Source organism: Canis aureus, chromosome 20, assembly GCF_053574225.1.
Source record: "Canis aureus isolate CA01 chromosome 20, VMU_Caureus_v.1.0, whole genome shotgun sequence".
Lineage (NCBI taxonomy): Eukaryota > Metazoa > Chordata > Mammalia > Carnivora > Canidae > Canis > Canis aureus.
In genome coordinates this window covers 45,148,033-45,173,934 of record NC_135630.1, presented here as the reverse complement: position 1 = coordinate 45,173,934, position 25,902 = coordinate 45,148,033, and the positions used below count along the sequence as shown (strand labels likewise).

The 25,902-nt window shown below is 38.7% G+C and overlaps 1 protein-coding gene across 3 annotated transcripts in view; it reads right to left on the bottom strand.

Annotated features, from left to right (window-relative positions):
- The window catches only part of UBXN4 (UBX domain protein 4), a 48,364-nt gene that overhangs the window by 22,011 nt on the left and 451 nt on the right, over positions 1-25,902 (bottom strand). Inside the window, exons 1-5 of one of the 3 annotated variants that reach the window (XM_077861529.1) lie at positions 25,588-25,875; positions 17,114-17,216; positions 16,211-16,239; positions 15,577-15,695; positions 14,774-14,948 (exon numbers count right to left, since the gene is read on the bottom strand). In XM_077861529.1, the coding sequence (XP_077717655.1) occupies positions 14,774-14,948; positions 15,577-15,695; positions 16,211-16,239; positions 17,114-17,193 (403 nt within the window). In that variant the 5' untranslated portion in view covers positions 17,194-17,216; positions 25,588-25,875. Of the gene's footprint in view, positions 1-14,773; positions 14,949-15,576; positions 15,696-16,210; positions 16,240-17,113; positions 17,217-25,587; positions 25,876-25,902 lie in introns of those variants that run through there. The other 2 variants (XM_077861530.1, XM_077861528.1) reach the window with 2 other exon arrangements.

Sequence of the window (25,902 nt, the reverse complement as noted above, 5' to 3'; positions counted from 1 at the left end):
CAAGAGACAGCTGGGGGAAGATGAGTCCTCAAAGCAAATGCCTTGGAAAGCAAGGGGGGCCCAAGTGTCATGAGTTCTTCTAACTAGTGGGGCTTAAAGCTTGGAGTTTTAAAGTTCAGTGTGCCTGGCTTTGAGAGCTCAGAGGACTCTGGAGCTGCCCTGGGAGAAAAAGCAGGGCAAACAGCCCAAAGACATGCAGCATGGAAATAGTGATCTGGAGAGTGCCTGGGGCACACAGTGGGGAGTTCTGTTGCTTATCTCAGATCCTGTCCCAGAGAAGCAGCACTGAGAGGGAGACCTCTCCAGAAACAAAAAACTGGCCTGTGCCATTTCCCTCTCTCACCCTTCAGCATAGAAGCCACAAGCAGGAAGTACCAAAGAACCCACACTTGCTACCTAACTGCTTCCCTCATGCTCTGGAAAAACTACCCTTCCCAGTCATGTTTGCCCCAGTCTCAGCATGGTTAGCCCCCTCCCCCAAAAGACCAGCTTAAATCCCTGCTCACAGCATATCTCCCAACTCAGGGAATATAGTGAGGCCTCAATTCTGGCACCAGTGGTGACAGGTTGCATTTCATAAGCAGACCAGGGCACACCTAGTTAAAATATGCCACTTACAGCCCAGGGACCAAACTCCGTCCACAACAAACAAAGAGACAAAAACAGCATCTGCAGACAAGTGGCCTGATGCATAACACAGCCAGGATACAACAGTAGAGCGCACAAAGCACACACTCCACTGCAGGGCACTACAGGACCTCTTCTTCATTAAACCATAACCCTCAAAAACAGATGTAGCATACTTTCCTAACACACAAAAACAGGCACAGAGACTTAGACAAAATGTGAAGACAGAGGAATGTGTCCAAATGAAAGAACAGGACAAGGCCACAGCTGGAGATCTAAGCAAAATAGATATAAGGAACATGCTTAATGGAGAATTTAAAGCAATGATAAGAATACTCACTGGACTTGAGAAAAGAAGACATCACTGACCATTAACACAGAGGTAAGAAATAACAGCAGAGAAAAATGGCTCAATAAACAAAATGAGAAACACACTTGATGGAATGAATAGCACGCTGGAAGAAGCAGAGGAATGAATTAATGACCTAGGAGACAAGAGTAATGGAAAGTAATGAAATTGAACAAAAGCAAGAAAAAAGAATTATGCAAAGCAAGAACAGACTTAGGAACTCAGGGACAACATCAAACATAACCTTTGTATCACAGGGGTCCCAGGAGAGAACAGAGGGCAGAGAATTTACGTGAAGAAATAATAGCTGAAAAGTCCCCAAATCTGAGGAAGGAAACAGATATCCAGATCTAGGACACATAGAGAACCCTCAACAAAATCAATAAAAGCAGATCCACACCAGACATATTGCAATTAAAATGGCAAAGTATAGTAACAAAAAATATTAAGGGATGTCTGGCTGGCTCAATCAATGGAGTGTGTGACTTCTGATCTCAGGGTTGTTGGTTTGAGCCCCACATTGGGAGTAGAGATTACTAAAAAATAAATTTTTTTAAAAACATTTTATTTATTCATGAGAGAGAGAGAGAGGGAGGGAGGGAGAGAAGGAGGCAGAGACCCAGGCTGAGGGAAAAGCAGGCTTATGCAGGGAGCCTGACACGGGACTCGATCCCTGGTCTCCAGGATCAGGCTCTGGCCTAAGGTGGCACTAAACTGCTAAGCCACCAGGGCTGTCCAAAAAATAAAATCTTAAAAAAAGAAAAAAAAAAAAAGAAAAAATATTAAGCAGAAAGACAAAAGAAGACAATTACATACAAGGAAACACTATTTGGCAATCAGTGGATTTTTCACCAGAAACTTTGCAAGTCAGAAAGGAGTGATATGACATAGTCAAAGTGCTGAATAGGAAACACCTGAAGCCAGGAATACTCTATCCAGCAAGGCCAGGAATACTCTATCCAGCAAGGCTATCATTTAAAATAGAAGGAGAGATAAAGGGTGTCTCAGACAAACAAAAACTAAAGGAGCTCGTAACTACTATATCAGCCCTGCAAGAAATATTTAAGGGGACTCTAAGTAGAAAGAACTTAGACTAAAAATGACAATATGAAGGCAGGAAACACAAAAACAGTGAAAATGAGTATTTACTTTAAAAAAATCAGTCAAGGAACTCACACAAAAAAATGATGTAAAATATATGACACCATATATCTAAAACATGGAGAGTAAAACTGGTTCAAACTTAATCACCATCAACTTAATACAGACTACTATATACACAAAATGTTACATACAATCTAATGGAAACCACCAACCAGGGCAGCCTGGGTGGCTCAGTGGTTTAGCGCCGCCTTCAGTCCAGGGCATGATCCTGGAGACCTGGGATCAAGTCCCATGACAGGCTCCCTGCATGGAGCCTGCTTCTCCCTCTGTGTCTCTGCCTGTCTCTCTCTCTGTGTGTCTCTCATGAATAATAAAAATACTTAAAAAAAAAAAAAAAAAAAACACCAACCAAAAACCACTGATAAATATGTAAAAAATAAAAACAAAGAAATCCTATATATATATCCCTGAAGAAAATCAGCAAACCATGAAATAAAGGATCAGAGAAAATCTTCAAGAATCAACCACAAAACAAGTAATAAAATGGCAAAAAAAAAAAAAAATGTCTATCAATAATTACTTTGAATGTAAATGGACTAAAACCCCAATCAGGGATCCCTGGGTGGCGCAGCGGTTTGGTGCCTGCCTTTGGCCCAGGGCGCAATCCTGGAGACCCGGGATCAAATCCCACATCGGGCTCCCGGTGCATGGAACCTGCTTCTCCCTCTGCCTGTGTCTCTGCCTCATTCTCTCTCTCTCTCTGTGACTATCACAAATAAATAAAAATTAAAAAAAAAAATTAAACCCCAATCAAAAGACACAGAGTGACAATGGATTAAAAAAAAGACCCATCTTGGGACACTGGGGTGGCTCAGAGGTTGAGCGTATGCTTTCAGCTCAGGGTGTGACCCTGGAATCCTGGGATCAAGTCCCACATCAGGCTCCTTGTGTGAAGCCTGCTTCTTCCTCTGTCTCTACCTGTCTCTCTGTCTCTCATGAATAAATAAATAAAATCTTAAAAAAAAAAAAAAAGACCTATCTATATACTGCCTACAAGAGACTCAATTTAGACCTAACTATACCCACACTGAAAGTAAGGGGATGAAGAAACATTTATCACACAAATGGATGTCAAAAGAAAGCTAAAGTAGCAATACTTACATCAGACAAAATAAAACAGACTTTAAAATACAGACTGTAACAACACAAAGAAGGACACTATATAATAATAAAAGGAATGACCCGACAAGAAAATATAGTAATTGTAAATATTTATGTACCCAACATGGAAACACCCATAAACATAAAAAAGTTAATAACAAACATAAAGGAAATAATCAATAATACAATAATCATAGGGGACTTGAACCTCACACTTGTATCAATGGACAGACCATTTAAACAGAACATCAGTAAGGAAACAATGGCATTGAATGACACACTGAATCAGATGGATTTTTTTCATCTTGAAGATTTAAATTCAAGTTAGTTAGTTAGTTAACATGGTATAGTGTTAAGTTTCAGGGGTAGAATTTAGTGATTCATCACCTGGTATAACACCCAGTGCTTATTACAAAAAGTGTCCTCTTAATGCCCATCATCCATTTAACCTATTTCCCCCCTCACCTCCCCTCTAGCAACCCTTGTTCCATCCATGTTTTTGCAAATGGCAAGATTTCATTCTTTCTGACAGCTGAGTAATATTCCAGTGTGTGTATGTAATACCGCATCATTTTTAAAAAAAATTTTTTAAATTTACTCATGAGAGACACAGAGAGATAGAGAGAGAGGGAGACAGAGACACAGGCAGAGGGAGAAGCAGGCTCCATGCGGGGACCAAAGTGGGACTGGATTCCGGGTATACAGGATCAGGCCCTGGGCTGAAGGCGGCACTAAACCACTGAGCCACCCGGGTTGCTCCCTTTTTTATCTATTCATCCATCGATGGACATTTGGGCTCTTTCCATATTTTGGGAATTTGGACAGTGTTGATATGGAGGTTCCTCGCAAAGTCAAAAACAGAACTATCCTACTACTCAGCAACTGTACTACTAGATATTTACCCAAATAATACGAAAACAGTCATTAAAAGGGGGCACATACACCCCAATGAACCAAATGGATTAACAGATATGTCAACATTTCACCCTAAAGCAGCAGGAAACACATTCTTTTTAAATATTTTCCAGAGAAGATCATATATTAAGCCACAAAACAAGCCTCAAAAAATTAAAAAACATTTAAGTCATACCATGCATCTTGTGTGACCACAACACTATGAGACAAGAAGTCAACCATTAAGAAAAAATCTGGAAAGGGACGCCTGGGTGGCTCGGTGGCTGAGCATTTGCCTTTGGCTCAGGGCGTGATACTGGGGTCCCGGGATTGGGTCCCATATTGGGCTTCCTGGGAGGGTCCTGCTTCTCCCTCTGCCTGTGTTTCTGCCCCTCTCTCTCTCTCTCTCTCTCTCTCTCTCTCTCTCTCTGGGTCTCTCATGGATAAATAAGTGGGAACTCCTTAAAAAAAAAAATCTGAAAAGACCACAAATAATATGCTACTAAACAATGAATGGTCAAATCAGGAAATAAAAGAAGAAATAAAAAGTACATGGAAACAAATGAACATGAAAACACACTAGATCAAAACCTTTAGGATGCAGCAAAAGCAGTATTAAAAGGAAAATTTATAGCAACACAGGCCTAACTGGAGAAGCAAGAAACATCTCAAACAACCTAACCTTATACATAAAAGAGCTATAAAAAGAACCAACAAAGTCTAAAATCAGAAGGAAGGAAATAATGTACAGCAGAAATAAATGAAATAGAAACTAAAAAACATTAAAAGCAGATCAATAAAATCAGGATCTGGTTCTCTGAAAAGAATAAAATTGATTAACCTCTGGGCAAACTTAAAAAGAAAAAAAAGAGAAAGGACTCAAATAAATAGATTTAACAAAGCGAGAGAAGAGAAATAAACACCACAGAAATACAATTTTAAGAGAATACTGTAATAAAATATATGAAAACAAACTGAACAACCTAGGAGAAATGGATAAACATCTAGAAACATATAAACTACCAAATCAGAAACAAGAACAGAAAATTTGAACAGACCAATTACCAACAAAGAAATTGAATCAGTAAACAAAACACTCCCAAGAAACAAGTCTAGGACCAGATGGCTCAACAGACAAATTCTATCAAACATTCATTCATTCATTTTTAAAGATTTTATTTATTCATTCATGAGAGACACACAGAGAGAGAGGCAGAGACACAGGCAGAGGGAGAAGCAGGCTCCATGCAGGGAGCCCAACATGGGACTCGATCCAGGTCTCCAAGATCATGCCCTGGGCTGAAGGCGGTGCTAAACCACTGAGCCACCGGGGCTGCCCATCTATCAAACATTTAAAGAGAAGTTAGTAGCTGTTCTTCTCAAATATTTCCAAAAACAAGGAAAAAAAAGGGGGTGGGGGGAGACTTCCAAAATCATTCTATGAGGCTAGCATTACCCCGATACCAAAACCAGACAACACACAAAAAGGAAACTACAGGACAGTATCTCTGATGAACACATACACAAATATCCTCAACAAAATACTATCAAACTGAATCCAACAATACATTAAAAAAAAAAAATCATTCACCATGGTGTGCCTGGCTGGCTCAGTTGGTAGAGCATGTGACTCTTATATTGGGGTCTAGCTTAAGTTCCACATACTGGGTAGAGTTTACTTTAAAAAAAAATCAATCACCACAAACAAATGGGATTTATTCATGGGTTCCAAGTGTGGCTCAATATTTATATATGAATCAACATGATATACCACATCAATAAGAAAAAGGATAAAAACCATATGATCATTTCAATAGACAGGGAAAACATGTGACAAAGCATAACATCCATTTATGACAAAAACCCTCCACAAAGTAGGTCTGGAGAGAAAATACCTCAACATAATGAATGCCATACAAAATCCACAGCTAACATCACCCTCAATGGGGAAAAAACTGAGGTCAGGAACAAGATAAGGATGTCCACTCTCATCACCTTTATTCAACATAGCATTAGAAGTCCTAGCCACAGCAATCAGACAACAAAAAATAAAAGGATCAAAATGGCTCGAAATAAGTAAAACTTTCACTATTTACAGATGACATTTTACACAGAGAAAATCCTACAGACTCCACCAAAAAACCGCTAGAGCTGATAAATGAATTCAATGAAGTCACAGGTAACAAAACCATTGCACAGAAATCTGAATTTCTATATACCAATAACGAAGGAGCAGAAAGAGAAACTAAGAACATAATCCCATTACAATTAGACCAAAAATACTAAGACACCTAGGAATTTAGGTGTCACTAAAGAGGTGAAAGACCAGTACTCTGAAAACTATAAAGCACTGATGAAAGTGAAGAGGAGGGGATCCCTGGGTGGATCAGCGGTTTAGCACCTGCCTGCAGCCCAGGGCGTGATCCTGGAGTCCCGGAATTGAGTCCCTCATCGGGCTCCCTGCATGGAGCCTGCATCTCCCTCTGCCTGTGTCTCTGCCCCTCTCTCTCTCATGTGTCTCATGAATAAATACGTAAAATCTTTAAAAAAAAAAAAAAAAAAAAGGAAAGAAAGAAAGAAAGTGAAGAGGACACAAAGAAATGGAAAGACATTGAACTACACCCATGGACTGGAAGAACACATATTGTTAAAATGTCTGTAGTACCCAAAATAATCTATACATTTAATATAAGCTCTATTAAAATATCAACAGCATTTTTCTTTTTTTTTTTTTTTTAAATTTTTATTTTATTCTATTTTATTTTACTTATTTATGATAGGCACACAGTGAGAGAGAGAGGCAGAGACACAGGCAGAGGGAGAAGCAGGCTCCATGCACCCGGAGCCCGACGTGGGATTCGACCCCGGGTCTCCAGGATCGCGCCCTGGGCCAAAGGCAGGCGCCAAACCACTGCGCCACCCAGGGATCCCATCAACAGCATTTTTCAAAGAACTAGAATGAACAGTCCTAAAATTTGTATGGAACCACAAAACCCCCCAGAGTTGCTAAGAGTGATCTTGAAAAGCAAAGCTGGAGGCATCACAATGATGAACTTCAAGTTATATTACAAAGCTGCAGTAATCAAAACAGTATAGTACTGGCACAAAAGTAGACACAAGTATCAACAGAACACAAAAGGAAACTCAAAAATAAAGCCACAACTATATGGTCAATTAATCTCCAACAAAGTAGGAAAGAATATGCAATGAAAAAAAGAGTCTGCAACAAAAGGTGCCGGGAAAACTGGACAGCTACACGCAAAAAAATGAAACTGGGCCACTTTCTTACACCATACACAAAAATAAAGTCAAAATGGATTAAAGGCCCAAATGTGAGACCTGAAACCATAAAAATCCTTGAAGACAGCACAAGCAGTAGTTTCTCTGATATCAACTGTAACAACATCTTTCTAGATATGTGTCCTGAGGGAAGGGAAACAAAAGCAAAAATAAACTATTGGGACAACTCTGTACAGCAAACTAGATAATCAACAAAACTAAAAGGCACCTTCTGGAATGGGAGAAGATATTTGTAAGTGACATATATAATAAAGGGTTAGTAACCAAAATATATAAAGAACTTACAAAACTCACCATCTATGGGGTGCCTGACTAGCTCTTTGGTGGAGCACGTGACTCTTAATCTTGGGGTTGTGAGTTAATGCCCCATGTAGGGTATGGAGATTACGTAAAAATAAAACCTTAGGGGTACCTGGGTGGCTTGGTCAATTGTGCGTCCGACTCTTGATTTTGGCTTGGGTCATGGTCTCAGGGTCATGGGGTTGAGCCCTGCACTGGGCTCTGGACTTAGCAAGGAGTCTGCTCATCTCTTTCATTCCGTCTCTGCTCCTCCCTGCACTCGCATGCTCTCTCTCTCTAAATATATAGAAATCCTAATAAATAAATAAAATCTTAAAGAAAATAACCTCAACATCCAAAAATGAATAATCCAATTTAAAAATAGGCAGAAGATATGAATGGACATTTCTCCAAAGAAGACAACCAGATAGATTATCAACACATACATGAAAAGATACTCATCTTTTCATCATCAGAGAAATGCAAAACTACAATGTGGTACCACTTCACACCTGTTAGAATGGCTAAAATTAAGAAGTGTTGGCAAGAATGTGGAGAAAGGGAAACCCTCTTGTACTGTTGGTGGGAATGTAAACTGGTGCAGCCACTCTGGAAAACAGTATGGAGATTTCTCAAAAAGTTAAAAATAGAACTAACCAATAATCCAGCAATCACACCACTGGGTATTTACCCAAAGAACATAAAAAACACTAATTCAAAGGTGTACATGCAACCCTATGTTTATAGAAGTATTTACAACAGCCAAATTATGGAAGCAGCCCAAGTGTCCACTGAATGATGAATGGATAAAGAAGATGGGGTATATAAACACCACAGAATATTATTCAGCCATAAAAAAGAATAAAATCTTGCTACTTACAACTACATGGATGGAGCCACTTACAATGCTAAGTGATAAAGTCAGCCAAAGACAAATACCAAATGATTTCACTCATATAGGGAATTTAAGAAAAACAAATGAGCAAAGGGAGAAAAGAGAAACAAACCAAGAAACAGACTGTAGAGAGCTGATGGTTAACAGAGGGGAAGTGGATGGGTATGAGGGATGGATGAAATAGGTGACAGGGATATTAAGGAGTGCGCTTGTGATGAGTACTGGGTGATTAAAATAAAAACTTAAAAAAAGAATGCAGTGAAATCCAGACTGTGGGAAGCTACAGGAAAATCCAGTGAGAATGGGAATCTAAATACTCAAAAAAAAACAACAACTCATCAATCAATAGCAATATAATGGACTCCAAACAAACATTTTGTGCAATGTAAATATTGACTAGATAATGATAAAAAGGAATTACTGTTAACCTTCTAGATTTCCTAAGGGATGACAATATTGTGGCTATTTTTTTAAAGTTCTCAACTTTTAGGGGCACCTACATGGCTCAGTTGGTTAAGTGACAGACTTTTGACCTCAGCTCATCATGAGTTCACGCCCCAAGTTGGGCTCCACACTGGGTATGGAGCCTACTAAATAAATAAATAAAGTTGAGTTAGTTCTCATCTTTTATATATTAATATTTTAAAAAGGAAGTATTTTAGAACTTTTGCACACACATGGGTCAATCTCTTCTTTCTAAAAAAATTCTATGACTCCGAACTCTAGAATTCACTTTTGACTGTTTTAAGTTCAAAACTAAAATGATTACATGGAGAAAGCAAATGAAATTTTTTTTTAAAGATTTTATTTATTCAGGAGAGACACAGAGAGAGAAGCAGAGACATAGCAGAAGGAGAAGCAGGCTCCCTGCAGAAAGCCTGACATGGGATTTGAGCCCAGGACCCCCGGATCACAACCTGAGCCAAAGATACTCAACCACTGCGCCACCCCGGTGCCCCAAGCAAATGAATATTGATGACAAAAAGTGAACTAGTTTTCAAGATTTACTAGATAGGTATTTATTCAAATGTATGAAATACTGGAGGCAGAAAGCTGTTCATTTTAGTTTTATTTGAAATTACAAAGTATGGAAATAATGTTACTACTCATCAACAGGGACAGGCTAAATAAATCCTCCTACAATATACAATAAAATATTAAGTCATTAAAAAAAGAGGAAGTTCCTTGTCAGTGTGAAATGTCTGAGAAAATATGTTTAAGAAAAAAAAAAGCAAGCAAGATAGTGTCTATGGTACACTACTGGTTGGCTAAATGGGGGGTGGGGGGCAAAAAAGTTAAACCTACTTGTTGCATGTGCATAAAATATTTCTGAATGGCCACAAAAGAACTGGAACATTAGGGATCCCTGGGTGGCGCAGCGGTTTGGCGCCTGCCTTTGGCCCAGGGCGCGATCCTGGAGACCCGGGATCGAATCCCACGTCGGGCTCCCGGTGCATGGAGCCTGCTTCTCCCTCTGCCTATGTCTCTGCCTCTCTCTCTCTCTCTGTGACTATCATAAATAAATAAATAAAAAAAAAAAAAAAAAAAAGAACTGGAACATTAGTGGACTAGAGTCGGGTGCCTGAGGGATAGGATGTCCTTTTTACATTTTTGAATTTTGGACCAAGTGAATGTCTTACCTATTTTAATTAACTCATTAGTTAAAATGAAATTAACGTTTAAAAAATGGATCTTCTACACATTCTCCAATGCTAATCTGAGCATTAGCATTTATTTAAAAATAAAATGAGGGCAGCCCAGGTGGCTCGGCGGCTTAATGCCACCTTCAGCCCAGGGCATGATCCTGGAGACCCAGGATTGAGTCCCACGTTGGGCTCCCTGCATGGAGCCTGCTTCTCCCTCCGCCTGTGTCTCTGCCTATGTTTCTCTCTCTCTCTCTCTCTCTCTCTCTCAATCTCTATCTCTCTGTGTCTCTCACAAATAAATAAATAAAACTTAAAAAATAAAAAATAGATAAATAAATAAAAATAAAATGAAACTCCAGCCTCTGGGTGGCTCAGGAAGTTGGGTTTGGGTCATGCTCCCAGGGTCCTAAGATAGATTCCTGCATTGGACTCCTTGCTCAGCAGGGAGTCTGCTTCTCCCTCTCTCTCTGCTCCTCCCCTGGCTCATGCTTTCTCCTTTTGTCTCTCAAAATAAATAAATAAAATCTAAAATAAAATAAAATAATGAAACGGACATCCTAAAAAAAAATGAAATTATATAATGCCTAAGATTTGTTCTAAATAATAAGTGAGGAAAAGAGTAGAAGGCACTGATGAAACAACACTGGCCATGAGTTAGCAGAAGTTGAAGATAGTGGGTTCATGGTATTTCTTTTACTATTTTCCTTACTTCTGTATAAGTCTGAAATTTTCCATAATGAAGTAAAAAAAAAAAAAACTACAAAGAATTAAGATTAGAGCTCTATTCATACCTGAGTATGAACTGAAATACGTGTCTACTGAAACAAAGGCATCAACACTGTTTGCAAGAATATAACACAATCCAGAGTGTCTACAACAATGTACAAGATACAATCCAAAATGTCTTGATACCATGATCCAACAGGAAAATGTAACCCACTCTCTGGAGAAAAGGTAAACAAAGACCAACCCTGAGATGAGCTAGATTCTGGAAATATCAGACAAGGGACTCTAAAGTAGCCATTATAACTCAATGAAATAAAGAAAAATGAAATGAATTAAAAGATAAGTTGAGGGCTGCCCAGGTGGCTCAGTGGTTTAGCGCCGCTTTCAGCCCAGGGCGTGAGCCTGGAGACCCGGGATCAAGTCCCACATGGGGTCCCTGCATGGAGCCTGCTTCTCCCTCTGCCTGTGTCTCTGCCTCTCTCTCTGTGTCTCTCATGAATAAATAAACAAAATCTTTAAAACAAAAAAAAAATAAGTTGAATAAAATGATGGTAAAAGGTACTCATGGACTGAGGATAACTACTATAACTTTTTTGTGAGTCAAATTATTTCAAAGTAAAAACTTAGAAGAGGAAAGGGAGATGGAAGGAAGAATAAGAAAATCCAGAATTATTTTACCTGCACAATGGTACCAGCACTTTGGAAGACACCTTGGTGGCTTCTTATAAAATTAAACATATTCTTAGCACACAACCCAGCAATCACAACCTTGGTACGTACTCAAAGGAAGTAAAAAAATTTATGTTCACACAGAAACCTGCACACAGATTCTTACAGCAGCTTTATTCATAATTGCTAAAACTTGGAAGAAACCAAGATGTCCTTCATTGAGTGAATGAGTTAGTAAACTATGGTACATCTAGACAATGGAATAAAAAGAAATGAACTATTAAGTGATGAAAAGACAGGGAAGATAGCTTAAATGCCTATTACTAAGTGGAAGAAGCCAATCAGAAAAGACTACTATATGACATTCTGAGAAAGGCAAAACTATGGAGACTGTAAAAAGATCAGTGAGAATGAACAGGCAGAGCACAGAGAACGACATTTAGGGCAGTAAAAATATTTTGTGCTGTACTGATACTATTTCGATGGATTCATGTCATTATACATTTGTCTAAACTCATAGAATGTACAATACCAAGAGAAAACTCTAATGTAATCTATGAACTCTGCTTGATGTGTCAAATATGGATTCATTATAATAAATGTACCACTTTGGTGGAGGATGTAGATAGTGGAGCAGGAAGAAAATAGGAAATCTGTACCTTCCTCTTAATTTTGTTGTGAACCTAGAACTGCCCTAAAACAACCCTATTGGGTCACTTAGTCTCACTCCTGATTTTGGCTCAGGTCATGATCTCAGGGTCATGAGATCAAGCCCCACATGGGCTCCATGTTGGGTATGGAGACTGCTTAAGATTCTCTCTCTCATTCCCTCCCCTACTTGCACAAGTTCTCCCTCTCTAAAAAAATAAAAATAGGATCCCTGGGTGGCGCAGCGGTTTGGTGCCTGCCTTTGGCCCAGGGCACGATCCTGGAGACCCAGGATCGAGTCCCATGTCGGGCTCCCTGCATGGAGCCTGCTTCTCCCTCTGCCTGTGTCTCTGCCTCTCTCTCTCTCTCTCTCAGTCTGTGACTATGATGAATAAATCAATAAAATTAAAAAAATAAATAAATAAAAATAAAATAAAATTTAAAAGTCTATTAAAAAATGGTTAACTTAAAAAAGTTATATATAACTAAAAGCTAATATATTTATTATAAATGTATTACCTAATTTTATCTAAAATAAAAATTCACTGGGGGCACCTGGCTGGCTCAGTTAGGAGAGAACATTACACCCCAGGTGTAAAGGTGTAGAGATTACTTAAGAAATAAAAATCTTAAAAACAAAATAACAATTCACTAAATGGGCTTAAGAACAGAGAGAGATGATAAAGAAAGGTCAATGTGTTTATAGATCAAAAAGATTATCCAATCTAAAGAAGAGAAAAAAAAAAGAAGTCAATCTGTTGGATAATATCAAGAAGCCTAACATACATGTAATTATTTCCAGCAAGGTAACAGAAAAAGAGAAAAATATTTTAATAAATAATGGTTCCAAATTCTTCAAATTTAGCTAGTCATATACTTACAGACTTAAGAGGTTCAGTAAACCTCAAGCAGAATAAACACAAAGAGAAACGCATAGGCATATTATGGTCAACTGCTGAAAACCAAAGAGAAAATCCTGAAAGCAGAGAGAAAAGCAATACATTCCATATATGGGGAAACACTGCTACGGACAGAAACTTATCATCAGAAAACTATGGAGACCAGAAGATCCTTAAAAGGTCCCTACCCCCCCACAAAAAAACCTGGAAACCCCAGATTTTGTATCCAGCAAAAATATCCTTCTAGAATGAAGATAAAACAGACATTTTTATTTTTCAGAGACAAAGAGAAGTATTTTGCCAGAAGAGCTGTGTAACAAAATGCTAATAAGCAAGGGGTGCCTAGGTGGCTCAGTCAATGTAGACGCCTGGTTTCAGCTCAGGTCACGTTCTCCTGAGTCATGAGACAGAACCCTGCACTGGGCTCTTCACTCAGCAGGGATTTTGCATGAAGATTCTGCCCCTCCCTCAAATAAATAAATCTTAAAAAAAAAAAAAATGTTAAGGGAAAAATTTCAGGCTGAAAGAAAGTGCTAACAGAGGAAAACATACTCAAAAGGGAATCAAGAATTTGGCAATGATAAATATCCAGGTAAATGTGAAAGTATCCTGCTTAACAGCTAATTGAGCTACAGTGACTACAGCATCCCCTAGTTGTGTCCAGAATTTGACTGATCTATAGATGTAAAACCTCAAAATGAGACTACTGAGAGGGGACCTGGCAGTTATTCCTCAAATATTCAAAACCTGTTATATGTAACTTCATAATAGCTCTAAAGTTAATGAGAAGTTATAGGGCATCAAATTTCATCTCAACATGGAGAAGAATTTTTCTAAAAACTAGGGTTTTGATAATAGGCTTCCTTTCAACGTAATGAGTTTCCTGTCATTAAATAGAGGCTTGATAATTATCTATCTGGGATGCTAGAGTAGGATTATCTTTTAGGATACTAATCTACTAATCTCTTGATTTATCTCACTCTCTGATGCCCAATACAAAGACGTATCACACCATGCAACTCTGAACACAATCCCTAACATACAGTATAACTTTTCTTTTGTCTTTTTCTATCAACCCTTCTGCAGTCACATCTCTGATTTCCACAAGCTCTATTGTACAATTACCTTTTAATTCTAATATCTAAAAATGCAAATACTATTTCTTTTCGCAAATACTATTTTTTAAATGTGTATAGTATCTTATAGGTTATAAAAACAATTCCAAATACATTAGTTCATGTGAACCTTTCAAAATCCTTTGGCTGAAAAGATAATTATAAAATTACTAAGTGTCATAATGACAGTTCCTGAACTACAGCACAGTAAAAAGAAATTACAAATCAACTATTCGGGACTGTTGCCTATTTGGATTTGAAAGGCATATTCACTGACTTTATCCTTTTCTGCCACTATATGACCAACACCTGTATTTAAGGCAACCCTTAAATTTTAAGTTAAATTAATGTGACAGAGGAGAAACACAATATTTTTATTTTTAAGGATATTAATCCCTGGCCTTTAAAACAAAGTGAAGGGCTACTTTTATCTGTATCCAAAAGGGTTCACTAAAAATTACCTGTTGCAGAATCTGACTTTGTTTCAGAAGTGGGTGGTGTCTCACAAAGCCCCACATTTCTGGACTGAGAGTTTTCAGAAGTGTTGTTAGGTTCACATGAGGTGGGTGGAGTAGAGACTGAACTTTCTAATTGGCTGCCATTTGCCACCGATGTTTCACCTTTTAATGAGTGCATCTAGGGAGAAAACACACTGGAATTTAATGAACAGGTAAGCCTCTAAACCTCCAGGCAGATGAGGCCAAACTATAAGTAAGTCAACTGTCTCTGTAGAAGGGAAAAGTACCAAACTTTCTAAGTAGATGATCCTAAACTATTTAATCCTAAACATGGAATAATCACACTGTGGAACTCAACTACAATGTGACAAGAGCATGAAAAAAAGCACACTGATTTTTCCTTCAAATTAGAATTCAAGGAAAAAGAGTTTCAAGCTATCTTAGCCATCTGCCCAAAGAGGATGCTAATGAGAAATTGATTAAGTTCCTCAAAATGTGCCAAGCAATACAGTTTGGAACTTTTAATATGCAATCTCTCTCTTGCAACAAAGTAACAGTGATGTGTATTAACAGTTGAGTGAGGGAGGAGAGATGGAGAGTAAGAAGTCACTCATTAGGTACAGGTACTTATAACTTCACAATGCTATTTTCCAAACCAACCCAGGAAGACAGTACTTGCCACCTTTTAAGTTAAATGGCATGACAGGTTTCTGATTATACAAAGTAGCTCCAAAAATATTCCAATGTCAAGTTTCTGACGTATCATTTTCCCACATTTGTAACAAAGAAATTCTGTTCCTTCTTACCTGCCGGACTTTGTGAATTCTGGTAACAAGTTCATCTGCAGAAATACTTCCTGCTATCACTTCCAAGGGAATTCCACTGTCTCCAATAAAGAAACTGGATGGAACACACACTACGGGATCTGTACAACTTAATTAAGTCTAACGATTCATGAAAAACAAGGGGATAATTTTATGAAATACTATTGATAACAAAGCAAATCTCTGTGAATTTTACAATGTTACCAGCTAACATGTTTACCAAATAATTTCAACTGCCATATCAGTATGCTTGTCATGCATGTGATAGGTAAACTGATTTATGATTTATTTGTGTTATATATCTGAGAACATCCACTACATTCTCCCCTATTTTAACTTTTACATCTTATTTTACCTCTAGACAGCTTCTAACATTCCAACCAAACTGCTACATATTGCTTTCCAGATACTGACATTAAAAAAAACTCCCCATAGATCCCCTTTGCTACAATGTATTATCTCAAAGGACACATAGTAGTATGGTTTCCATAAACAAGAATGCATGAGTTCCTAAATGAACAATTTTGAAATCATGAATTAACCAAATAAAAAAAAAAAAAAAAGGGAAATCCTCAGGCAAAATATGTATCAAACCAATTCTTCATTGAAAGGATACAGATTTGTGAAAATTGTAGGCAGGCTTCACTGTAAAACAAAATCAAACAGAAAATCACTAGATGCATCCAAATGCTTCCCAAATACTCAGTTGTTTTTATAAAAATTTACTGTACCAATTAAAAGTATTTTTCTGAAAGGACCAGTTCCTTTCATAGTCATCTGTTGCAAGGAGAAAAATCCAATTCTTATTTTACAGACATTTTTTTAAAATAATTTTTAGATTAAAGAGCTACTTGCTCTTGCAACCCACAAACTAGTTGCTGAATCTAGTGACTAAAAATCAAGTTAGTATCTGCCATGTTGCTTCCTCAGTAGCAAGTACACTTGAATACAATATCTTAACTTGTAACAAGATATTAATGCTTATGATTTACTTGTGCAGTACCTTGTAATAACAAATGATTCCAAACCTAAATATCCACCAGTAAAAACTAATTATGCAATTATAAAAACGATACAAAAAAGTATGTCAAAATGCTACCACTTTTGTAAAAAAGGGGAGGAAAATAAACAAGAATGTACTGTGAGGGACCTAAAAAAGTCCTTATGCCCATTTAACTAAACAACTTCATTCCCAAAAATAGGATCCAAAAGAATAGTCAACCTTTCAGAGATAATTGATATACAATTTACAGTTAATTCCAAGTTCTTAGATGCTGAGGATCACAGTTCTTTTGCATTACTTGTGCACGTCACATTGTTGGTTGGTGCACCAGGAGAACAAAAGTTTTTCAGCAAGATACCATAATGTATTATTTGGAAAATGGCAATCAGAACTTAAAGTCTCTGATAATGCCTTAGAGAAAAATCAACATTCTTACAGTCTTAAGAGTATCACCATCAAGCACAACAAAAGACAATGGTCATAATACTTTAAAAATTAACATCTATATAAGCAAACCTTTTGGTATCGATTTTAATAGCAACAAAACTGTCTGAGGATGCTTCTGTCACCTTCTCATCTTCCCAACTTGCAGCCATCTGTGTAGACTGCTCATCATCACCTGTAAAACATTTCAAGGATACTTATAAGGCCAGTATCTGCTGATTCTTTTCACTCAGAATATAGAATTTCAACAAACACTATTTTCTACCAAATTAAAAAATTTCCCATAAAATGCAAAGTTTGACTATATGCACTGTTAACATGATAAAAAGTCATGAAAAACAGCTCAGGATGCTAAAACAAACAAACAAAAACAAAAACAAAAAAACAGTAATGAAGATGTAATGAAAAAGAATGAAGCTGTCTAGACTTTACAGTTTTCTTAAAAAAGGCATCCAAATTATGAAGTAAATAGTATCAAAATAATTAGAAGTCATAGTAGAAATTTACATTGGCTATTTTGCATTTTGTGCACATAATTTTATTTTATTTTTTAAAAGATTTTTTTTTTTTTTTAAGATATATCTTTTTTTTTTAATTTTTATTTATTTACGATAGTCACACAGAGAGAGAGAGAGGCAGAGACACAGGCAGAGGGAGAAGCAGGCTCCATGCCAGGAGCCCGAAGTGGGATTCGATCCCGGGTCTCCAGGATCGCGCCCTGGGCCAAAGGCAGGCGCCAAACCGCTGCGCCACCCAGGGATCCCTAAAAGATTTTTTTTTAAAAAGTGGGGAGGAGAGGGAGAGGCAGGCTCCCTGCTCAACAGGAAGCCCAAGACAGGCTCAATTCTGGGACCCCAGGATCATGACCTAAGCCAAAGGCAGATCCCCAACAACTGAGCCACTCAGGCACTCCTGTAGATGTGATTTTAGAAAATAAGCGCATAACACACTTCCTTTATGTAGCACTTTTCTGCTGAGTTCAATTTCTCCACACCACAACATCACTCTCCAGAATTCCTCCAAGGTAGACAAAAGCAGGTGCAATTCTGATTGCAGTTTGGGACTTGCCTTTTAGAATAGGAGGCATGCTAATTATAAAAGTTATGCTGATCCACGGGCATCCGGGTGGCTTAGTTGGTTAAGCATCCTTTTTTTTTTTTTTTTAAGATTTTATTTATTTATTCATGAAAAACATACAGAGAGAGGCAGAGACACAGGCAGAGGGAGAAGCAGGCTCTATGCAGGGAGCCTGATGTGGGACTTGATCCCAGGACTCTGGGATCATGACCTGAGCCAAAGGCAGACACTTAACCACTGAGCCACCTAGGTGTCCCTAAGCATCCACTCTTGATTTTCGCTCAGGTCAGGATCTCAGGGCTGTGAGACTGAGACCCTACTGTGGGCTCCACACTCAGTGGGAGTCTGCTTCTCTCTTCTTCTCCCTCTGCTCGTGCACGTGCACACACTCTTTCTGTAAAACAAATAAATAAATCTTAAAAAAAAAGTTACATTGATCCAAAATTCATCCATGGTGATAGAATTCAACACAGTGACTACTTGGGTGAAGGTGCTACTGATTGGAAAAAAGCATGAAGGAGGCTTTTGGGGGTGCTGGAAATATTTCTATCTTATCTGGATGAGAGTTATACCAGTGTGTTAATATATAAAAGTTCACTGAGCTGCTCACTTAATATTTTTCACTTAATATACTGTATATCATACTTCAATGACAAAAAATTTTTTAAGATTTTATTTATTTTTTCATGAGAGAGAAAGAGAGAGAGAGGCAGAGACACAGGCTGAGGGAGAAGCAGGATCCACACAGGGAGCCCAACCTGGGACTTGATCCTAGGTCTCCAGGATCATACCCTGGGCCGAAGGCAGCACTAAACTGCTGAGCCACCCGGGCTGCCCCACAAAATGTTTTAAAAGTTATACCCATCAAGAGGTTGCTTCCTTTCTAGCCTTATAATATCTAGACATTGACATAACCACTTAGTGGTGGGCAGAAGGAACCTTACCCAAGTAGGTCAATGAAAAATATTTCTGAGGTTTAGCAGAGCTAAGTGCTTTCTCAAGGGTGAACCACCTCTGCCAATTTACAGTCTAAAAAAGTTCTCAGGTCACACTTTTTTTGTTTCACAAAAATGAGATAATTCTGTATCTACTCTTCCATAAACTGTTTTCTTCTCATTTGCAGCCCCCTTTCCCAATTTAATCCACCCTCAAATGGTCTCCCTAGCTCCATCTATTCTCCACCCCGCCCCCATCAAGACAGCTTTTTTTTTTTAAAAAAAAAGACAGCTTTTATTGTATCTTTAAAATACCACAAATAGATCTGAAAAATCATCCAGCAGCTATCTAGCTGTTGTTGTAGCTGGACAACTTAGATCTTATTCCTCAGCCTGCTGAACTGTTCCTTTTTCAGAAACATAGATAACTATCCAAAAATTTTCTGATATCTTTGTTTTTAAATGTGTGGCTTGCTAAATCAAAGCAGCTGACTTTGATACAAGTCCAATGTCACTTCCTTCAAGAATTAACTCCTTTTTCTGGGCTTGAGATACTGAATAAGCAACACTGGGCCTCATCTGAACCCTGCAGGTGTTTTTCACTCAAGAAATTCAGATTTGAACAAGAGAACCATTCTTCTGAATAAATGTTGATGGGAAGTGAGCATACGCAGACCTCACCTTGTAATGGAAGCCGAGTGTAGGTCCCTTGAGCTTTTTTTTTTTTTTTTTTTTTTTTAAAGTAATCTCTACATCCATCATGGGGCTCAAACTCACAACCCCAGGTCAAAAGTCACATACTCTACTTGACTGAGCCAGCCAGGAACCATCCCCATCATGTACGTACTGTACGTTAACTACAGGTAGTGCAAATAGGGGCAAGTTCTAGTTCCCCATCATTTGTCAACTTGGAGCCTCTTCTTTTTCTCTCCAAGGAGACGGAGTTCTACACTGATGTGACTGAAATTCCTTCAAAGGGTTCCTCTGAGGTCTTTCATAATAACTGTGCATCTCTTCATAGTGAGGTCGACATTTTCTGGCATGTCACCAGCCTGACATCTGAATGCAGCAGATGTGGCAAAGCTGCTCAGGCTATTCTTAACACAGCAATTTTCATCAAAAAGTTGTATCACATCAATCCTCCGCTCAAAATCCTACAATGGCTCCCAATTTCCCTCATAGTAAAAGCCAAAGTCTCTTCGAATAGCCTCACGCTTCCAGTTACATCTCTGGCCTCATTTCCTCTTTCCCTTCTTTCATATTCTGCTAACACAAAGACACTCACTTTAAGGTCTTTGTGCTAGTTGTTTCCTCAGCCTGGAATGGTCTCCCCTCAGATTTTTACATGGTTAACACTTAACTCCCTTAAATCATTATTAAAATATTATCTTTTCAATAAAGCTTTCCCTATTCCCTATCTTAAAATGACAGTCTTTAGGGGCAGCTGGCTGGCTAAGTCAGTAGAGGATCTCGATCTTGGGGTTGTGAGCTCAAATCCTATATATATAATATTATAAATATTATATATATATATACACACACATACACACATATAAAATAACAGCCTCTAGACAGTCCCAAAATTCCCTAATTTCCTTTCTTTCCTTGTAATACTTACGACCTTCTGGTAGACTATGTGCTTAACTTACTATGTTTACTGTCTGTCTCCTTCAACCAGGCTCCACGATACAATACAGGCTCCACGAGAGCAAGTATTTTCTGGAATGAAAGCTAAACTCTTGGGGCACCTGGGTGGCTCAGTAGTTGAGCAGCTGTCTTCAGCTCAGGTTGTGATCCTGGGGTCCTGGGATCAAGTCCTGTACTGCGCTCTCCGCAGGGAGCTTACTTCTTCCTCTGCCTATGTCTCTGCCTGTTTCTTTCATGAATAAATAAAATCCTTTTTTTTTAAATGTTTTTTTTAAAGATTTATTTATTTATTCATGAGAAACACAGAGAGAGAGAGAGAGAGAGGCAGGCAGAGACACAGGCAGAGGGAGAAGCAGGCTCCATGCAAGGAGCCTGATGTGGGACTCGATTCCGGGTCTCCAGGATCACACCCTGGGCTGCAGGCGGCGCTAAACCGCTGTGCCACCGGGGCTGCCCCTAAAATCCTTTTTTTTAAAAAAAGCTAAATCTCTGGTATAAATATCTTGGCATATCTACAATAATTGACTAATGCTGAACACTTGAGTATATTTTCTATGTGAGATGAGATCCAGGAATAGGAGCTTGACAAATCTGGCCATGGAAAAGTGAACAGGGACTAGAATGAATCCACAGACCAGGACCAAAAAGAATGCCCATTAACAAACTCCCAGATGTTGAGGAAGCAAATGGGAAAAACTATCATTTGCGGTGACATTATTCTGGGTATATCATCAAACACTATAGGGTGAAATGTAAAATTCCAATTAAATGACAAAATTATCAACCTGGAAAATAACTATATGGGAACATTCTTACTACAAACACGTTTTAGAGAAAGCTGTGAAGCATGAGACACCTCTTTTTATTCATTTTTTCATGCATTCACTATTTTATTCCACATTTACTACTTAGTCCTAGGCATTAGGCTGCAAGCTAAGTGTGAAACAAATGAGACATTGCCCTCAGTGGAGCTTAAGAATATAAAGGTACAAAAAATTACTTGTTTAGTAAACAGTTATAAATAATTATAGTAATAAACACTGTGGAAAAAAGAACAAATCTAGGAGAGAAAATAATGAGACCTTTTTTAGATCAGCCAGGGAAGGCTTCTCTAGGGCAACATTTAAGGTAAGACCTAAAGGATGAAAAAGCTGAGCCACGTCAAGAGCCAGAACAGTTCACTAAGCAGGACTTTATGTGTAGGAAAAGGCCTGTGACTAGGAATGTCATGAACAGGGAACACAAGACAAGAGAAGACAAAAGGGTTGAGAGACAAAGATGAATTCCACACTTCGGATTTATCCACCTGGATGTAAAAGTCGTGCCATTTACTAAATGTACAACACTGGTGGGAGAAAAAAACAAATTCAGAGTAAATACATTTTCACACTTGAGAATCCTATGAGGCATCTAAGTGGGGCTGTCAAGTGGCAGCTTGAAGTACAGATCTCCTACTTCTGAAGTTGGTACTTTTTACTATGTTGTACCATGTGGAGAGGTTCCCAAATATCACATCCCCATTAGCAGTGTGTGTCCATAATTCACTCTAATGGCAGCAATAGCAGCTTGACCAACAGAGATACAAGGTTGAACAGAATTACTTAATCCACTGAGACCTTTCTTAACTCTACAGAGTAAGATTAACTGCCAACTTCAGTATCTTTAGCTTCTTATTAATCAGTATATGAACTATGCTATGGAGTTAGATAGGCCTAAAATTTTAGCAGAAACTGTTGTGTCCAGAGATGCCTGGGTGACTCAGCGGTTAAACGTCTGCCTTCAGGTCAGGTCGTGATCCTGGAGTCAAGGGATCAAGTCCCACATCAGGCTCCCTGCAGAGAGCCTGCTTCTCCCTCTGCCTGTGTCTCTGCCTCTCTCTCTGTCTCATGAATAAATAAAATATTTAAAAAAAAATAAAAAGAAAGAAAATGTGTCCTTCCTCGGTAGTATCAGCAATATCCAAAGTTAAAGACACTTAAAAAGACCAATCAAGGGTTCCTGGCTGGCTCACCCGATAAGAGCATGAGACTCTTGATCTCAGGGTTCCGAGTCTGACCCCACATAGGGTGTAGATATTAAAACTTAAAAAGAAACAAAAAAAGAATACAAACTCAGAAGCAAAGAGTTGCAGACCCTAGTAGAGCCAGGAATTCCAACCCAGAAAAGGTCAACTAGCCAAAAATCTAAAAGCTTTTGTGGTCTGTATGAACCAAAAAAAGGCAGTAAATAGTGTCTGTCATGAATTTTTTTTTTTTTGTCATGAAAATTTTAGCCCAGAGACGCCTGGGTGGCTCAGCAGTTGGGCGTCCGCCTTCAGCCCAGGGTGTGATCCTAGAGACCCAGGATCGAGTCCCGCGTCGGGCTCCCAGCATGGTGCCTGCTTCTCCCTCTGCCTGTGTGTCTCTGCCTCTCTCTCTCAGTGTGTCTCTCCTAAGTAAATAAATCTTTAAAAAAAAGAAAAAATAAAATAAAATAAAATAATAAAAATAAATTAAAAAATCAAAAAAAAATTTTAGCCCACTAGCAACACAAGTCTGTGAATTGACACCTTTGTTTCAGTTTCCCTGTCAGATATTCTACCTTCCCATGAATAGAATAAAAATCTTCAGTTTTTAGGGGATCCCTGGGTGGCTCAGTGGTTTAGCGCCTGCCTTCAGCCCAGGGCCTGATCCAGGATCCCACAGTCCCTCTGCCTGTGTCTCTGCCTCTCTCTCATGAATAAATAAAATCTTTAAAAAAAAAAAAAACAAACAAACTTCAGTTTTAATTCAATTTACGTAATCATAATACTTTGAAAATACTTGTTAAATTCTTGTCTGAACTAGTAGTAATCTCTCCAGTTTCAATACTACAATTTTAATTCATGCACGAAAATTTCACTAAACAACTTGCCTAAAGTGCTTCCCACTTGAGGGGTTATATGAACCAAAATAGACCCCTAAGATGACTTCATCTCACCTGAAAGATATTTTTTTAATTTCCTACTGAGTTAGTTTATTATTGTTGAGGTATCCCATACCAGAAAATCATGAGTTCTGGATATGAACAAAGGTCTACGCAACATGTTAAGCATTGCAGTTTCAAGACCCCGCTGTCTACATATTCCTGGCATGAAACTAATCCTACCTAGTGTTGGAGATTAACTTCCTAGAACTCTAGAAAAGCCAACGGTATTTTGAACAGGTCAAAGGACAAATTCCTTTGACACACTGCTTAGTCTTCCAACATTCAACTGAGTCAATGATATTCTACAAGCATCTAATAGGTGCTCATCAGTAAAGGGTTAACTGAAGAATGTATATATACACACACAGAGCCCCAAAGACCTCCAACTTTATTTTGCTACACAAATAATCAGCACTACTCTTTCCAAATGTTGGTTAATTAAATCTAACATTTATTTCTAATTAACTATTTAGCCTAAAAGTGCCTTCTAGGAACACTGAGACACCATCAATTGTGTTTTTCGTTTAAAAAACGACTACCATAGGGGCACCTGGTGGTTCAATCAGTTAACTGTCTGACTCTGGATTTCAGCTCAGGTCATGATCTCACAGTCCTCGGATCAAGCCCTGTGTTGAGCTCCGGGCTCAGCAGAGAGTCAGCTTGAGGATTTCTCTTCCTCTGTTCTCCTCACTTTCTAAAGTAAATAAATAAATAAGTAAAAAAAAAAAAAAAAAAAAGACTTCTATCATCCTAGATTTCCTGATTTCTACACCAATTTCATTAATATATGAAGTCTACAGTTGCCCTGTTTTTCTCAAAAACAAAAAAGACACCTTGAAGCTGCTAAAAAAAAAAAATTTGTCAAGACAAGATGGAAATACTTTTTGTGACCCTAATGCATGTCACTTAACCACTGTGGACGTAAATTTCCTCAGCTATAAAATGGGTGTAATAAAACCTGTTCTACTTACCACAGGAATCAACTGAAATTTATTTGAAAAACATCTAAAGTGCCATAAAACTATTACCATACTCTCAATAAGCAGAGTTATCATTTAATTTTCCTTTCCTTTTTAATCCTTTTTTAATCCCACTTTTTTTTTTTCCTTACAGGATTACAGCAGTTATGTATGCGAAATTCAACTCTAAAACAGCATAGGAGGATCAAACTGCTCTTCTAATTGACAACACTGAACTAAAAATTTGGTAGGACTCAAAACAATCATCAATTTCAAATCTGAGGTTAAGCGAAACTCCTATTTTAGCATTTGTTCTTCGCTGCAGTGCACAAAGTTACAGAGCTGTTATCTGGACTCTCGAGAGTCGTAAGTTAGTAAGTGCACCGTTATTAAACACAAATAGTTGAAATAATACATCGCGGGGACGCCCTGAGTAGCTCAGCGGTTTAGCGCCCGCCTTCGGCCCAGGGCATGATCCTGGAGACCCGGTATCGAGTCCCGCCTCGGGCTCCCTGCATGGAGCCTGCTTCTCCCTCCGCCTGTGTCTCTGCCTCTCTCTGTGGCTCTCTCATGAATAATTAAATAAAATCCTAAAAAAAAAAAAATAATAATAATACTCCGCAAAGTAACATAAGTCACAAGCGCGAATTTGATTCATGTCATGAGAATCAGCAAAACCACACAGGCATAGGTTTTAACTGTAAATCCCGAAGATTTCTGTCATAAAACAGGGCAGTAATAAAAGACGGAGCAAAACAAACCAGAGCTAACACAGGATAAACGAGTTAGCTCACGCTCTGGAAACTACAGATACCAGGCCTGGCAGACGACAAAAACGAACCAAGGACTCAACGTCGACTTCTTCTCAACAAACGGCACAAAAATCAAGTTGCGACTCGGCAAATATTCCACCTTAGATTCTCTGCCCCCTCTCATTATTATTAAAAAAAAAAAAAGAATAAAGAAAAAAGAAAAATCCAACCTATATAAAGCTCAAAAGTTTGCGTTTCAGGAACGTGCGACCGCCAGCAGCCGTGAACATCAGGTGGCTTCTCTTTGTGGCTTACCGATGACACAGCTTTCTTCCTGACAGTCCACAACTAATTACGAACCCAACCGTCTGCAGAACGACCTGTCTCTACCCGCACCTAAACACTCAGGCTACACCCGCGTTCAAGCGTCGCGGAGCGCGTCCGGGGGGACAGAGGGGTGACCCGGGCGCCGAGCAGGCGCTGCTGGGTCCCTGCGCCGACCCCGTGCGGGGCGCCCCGCAGCGCGGCGGGCGGGCGGGGGGGGG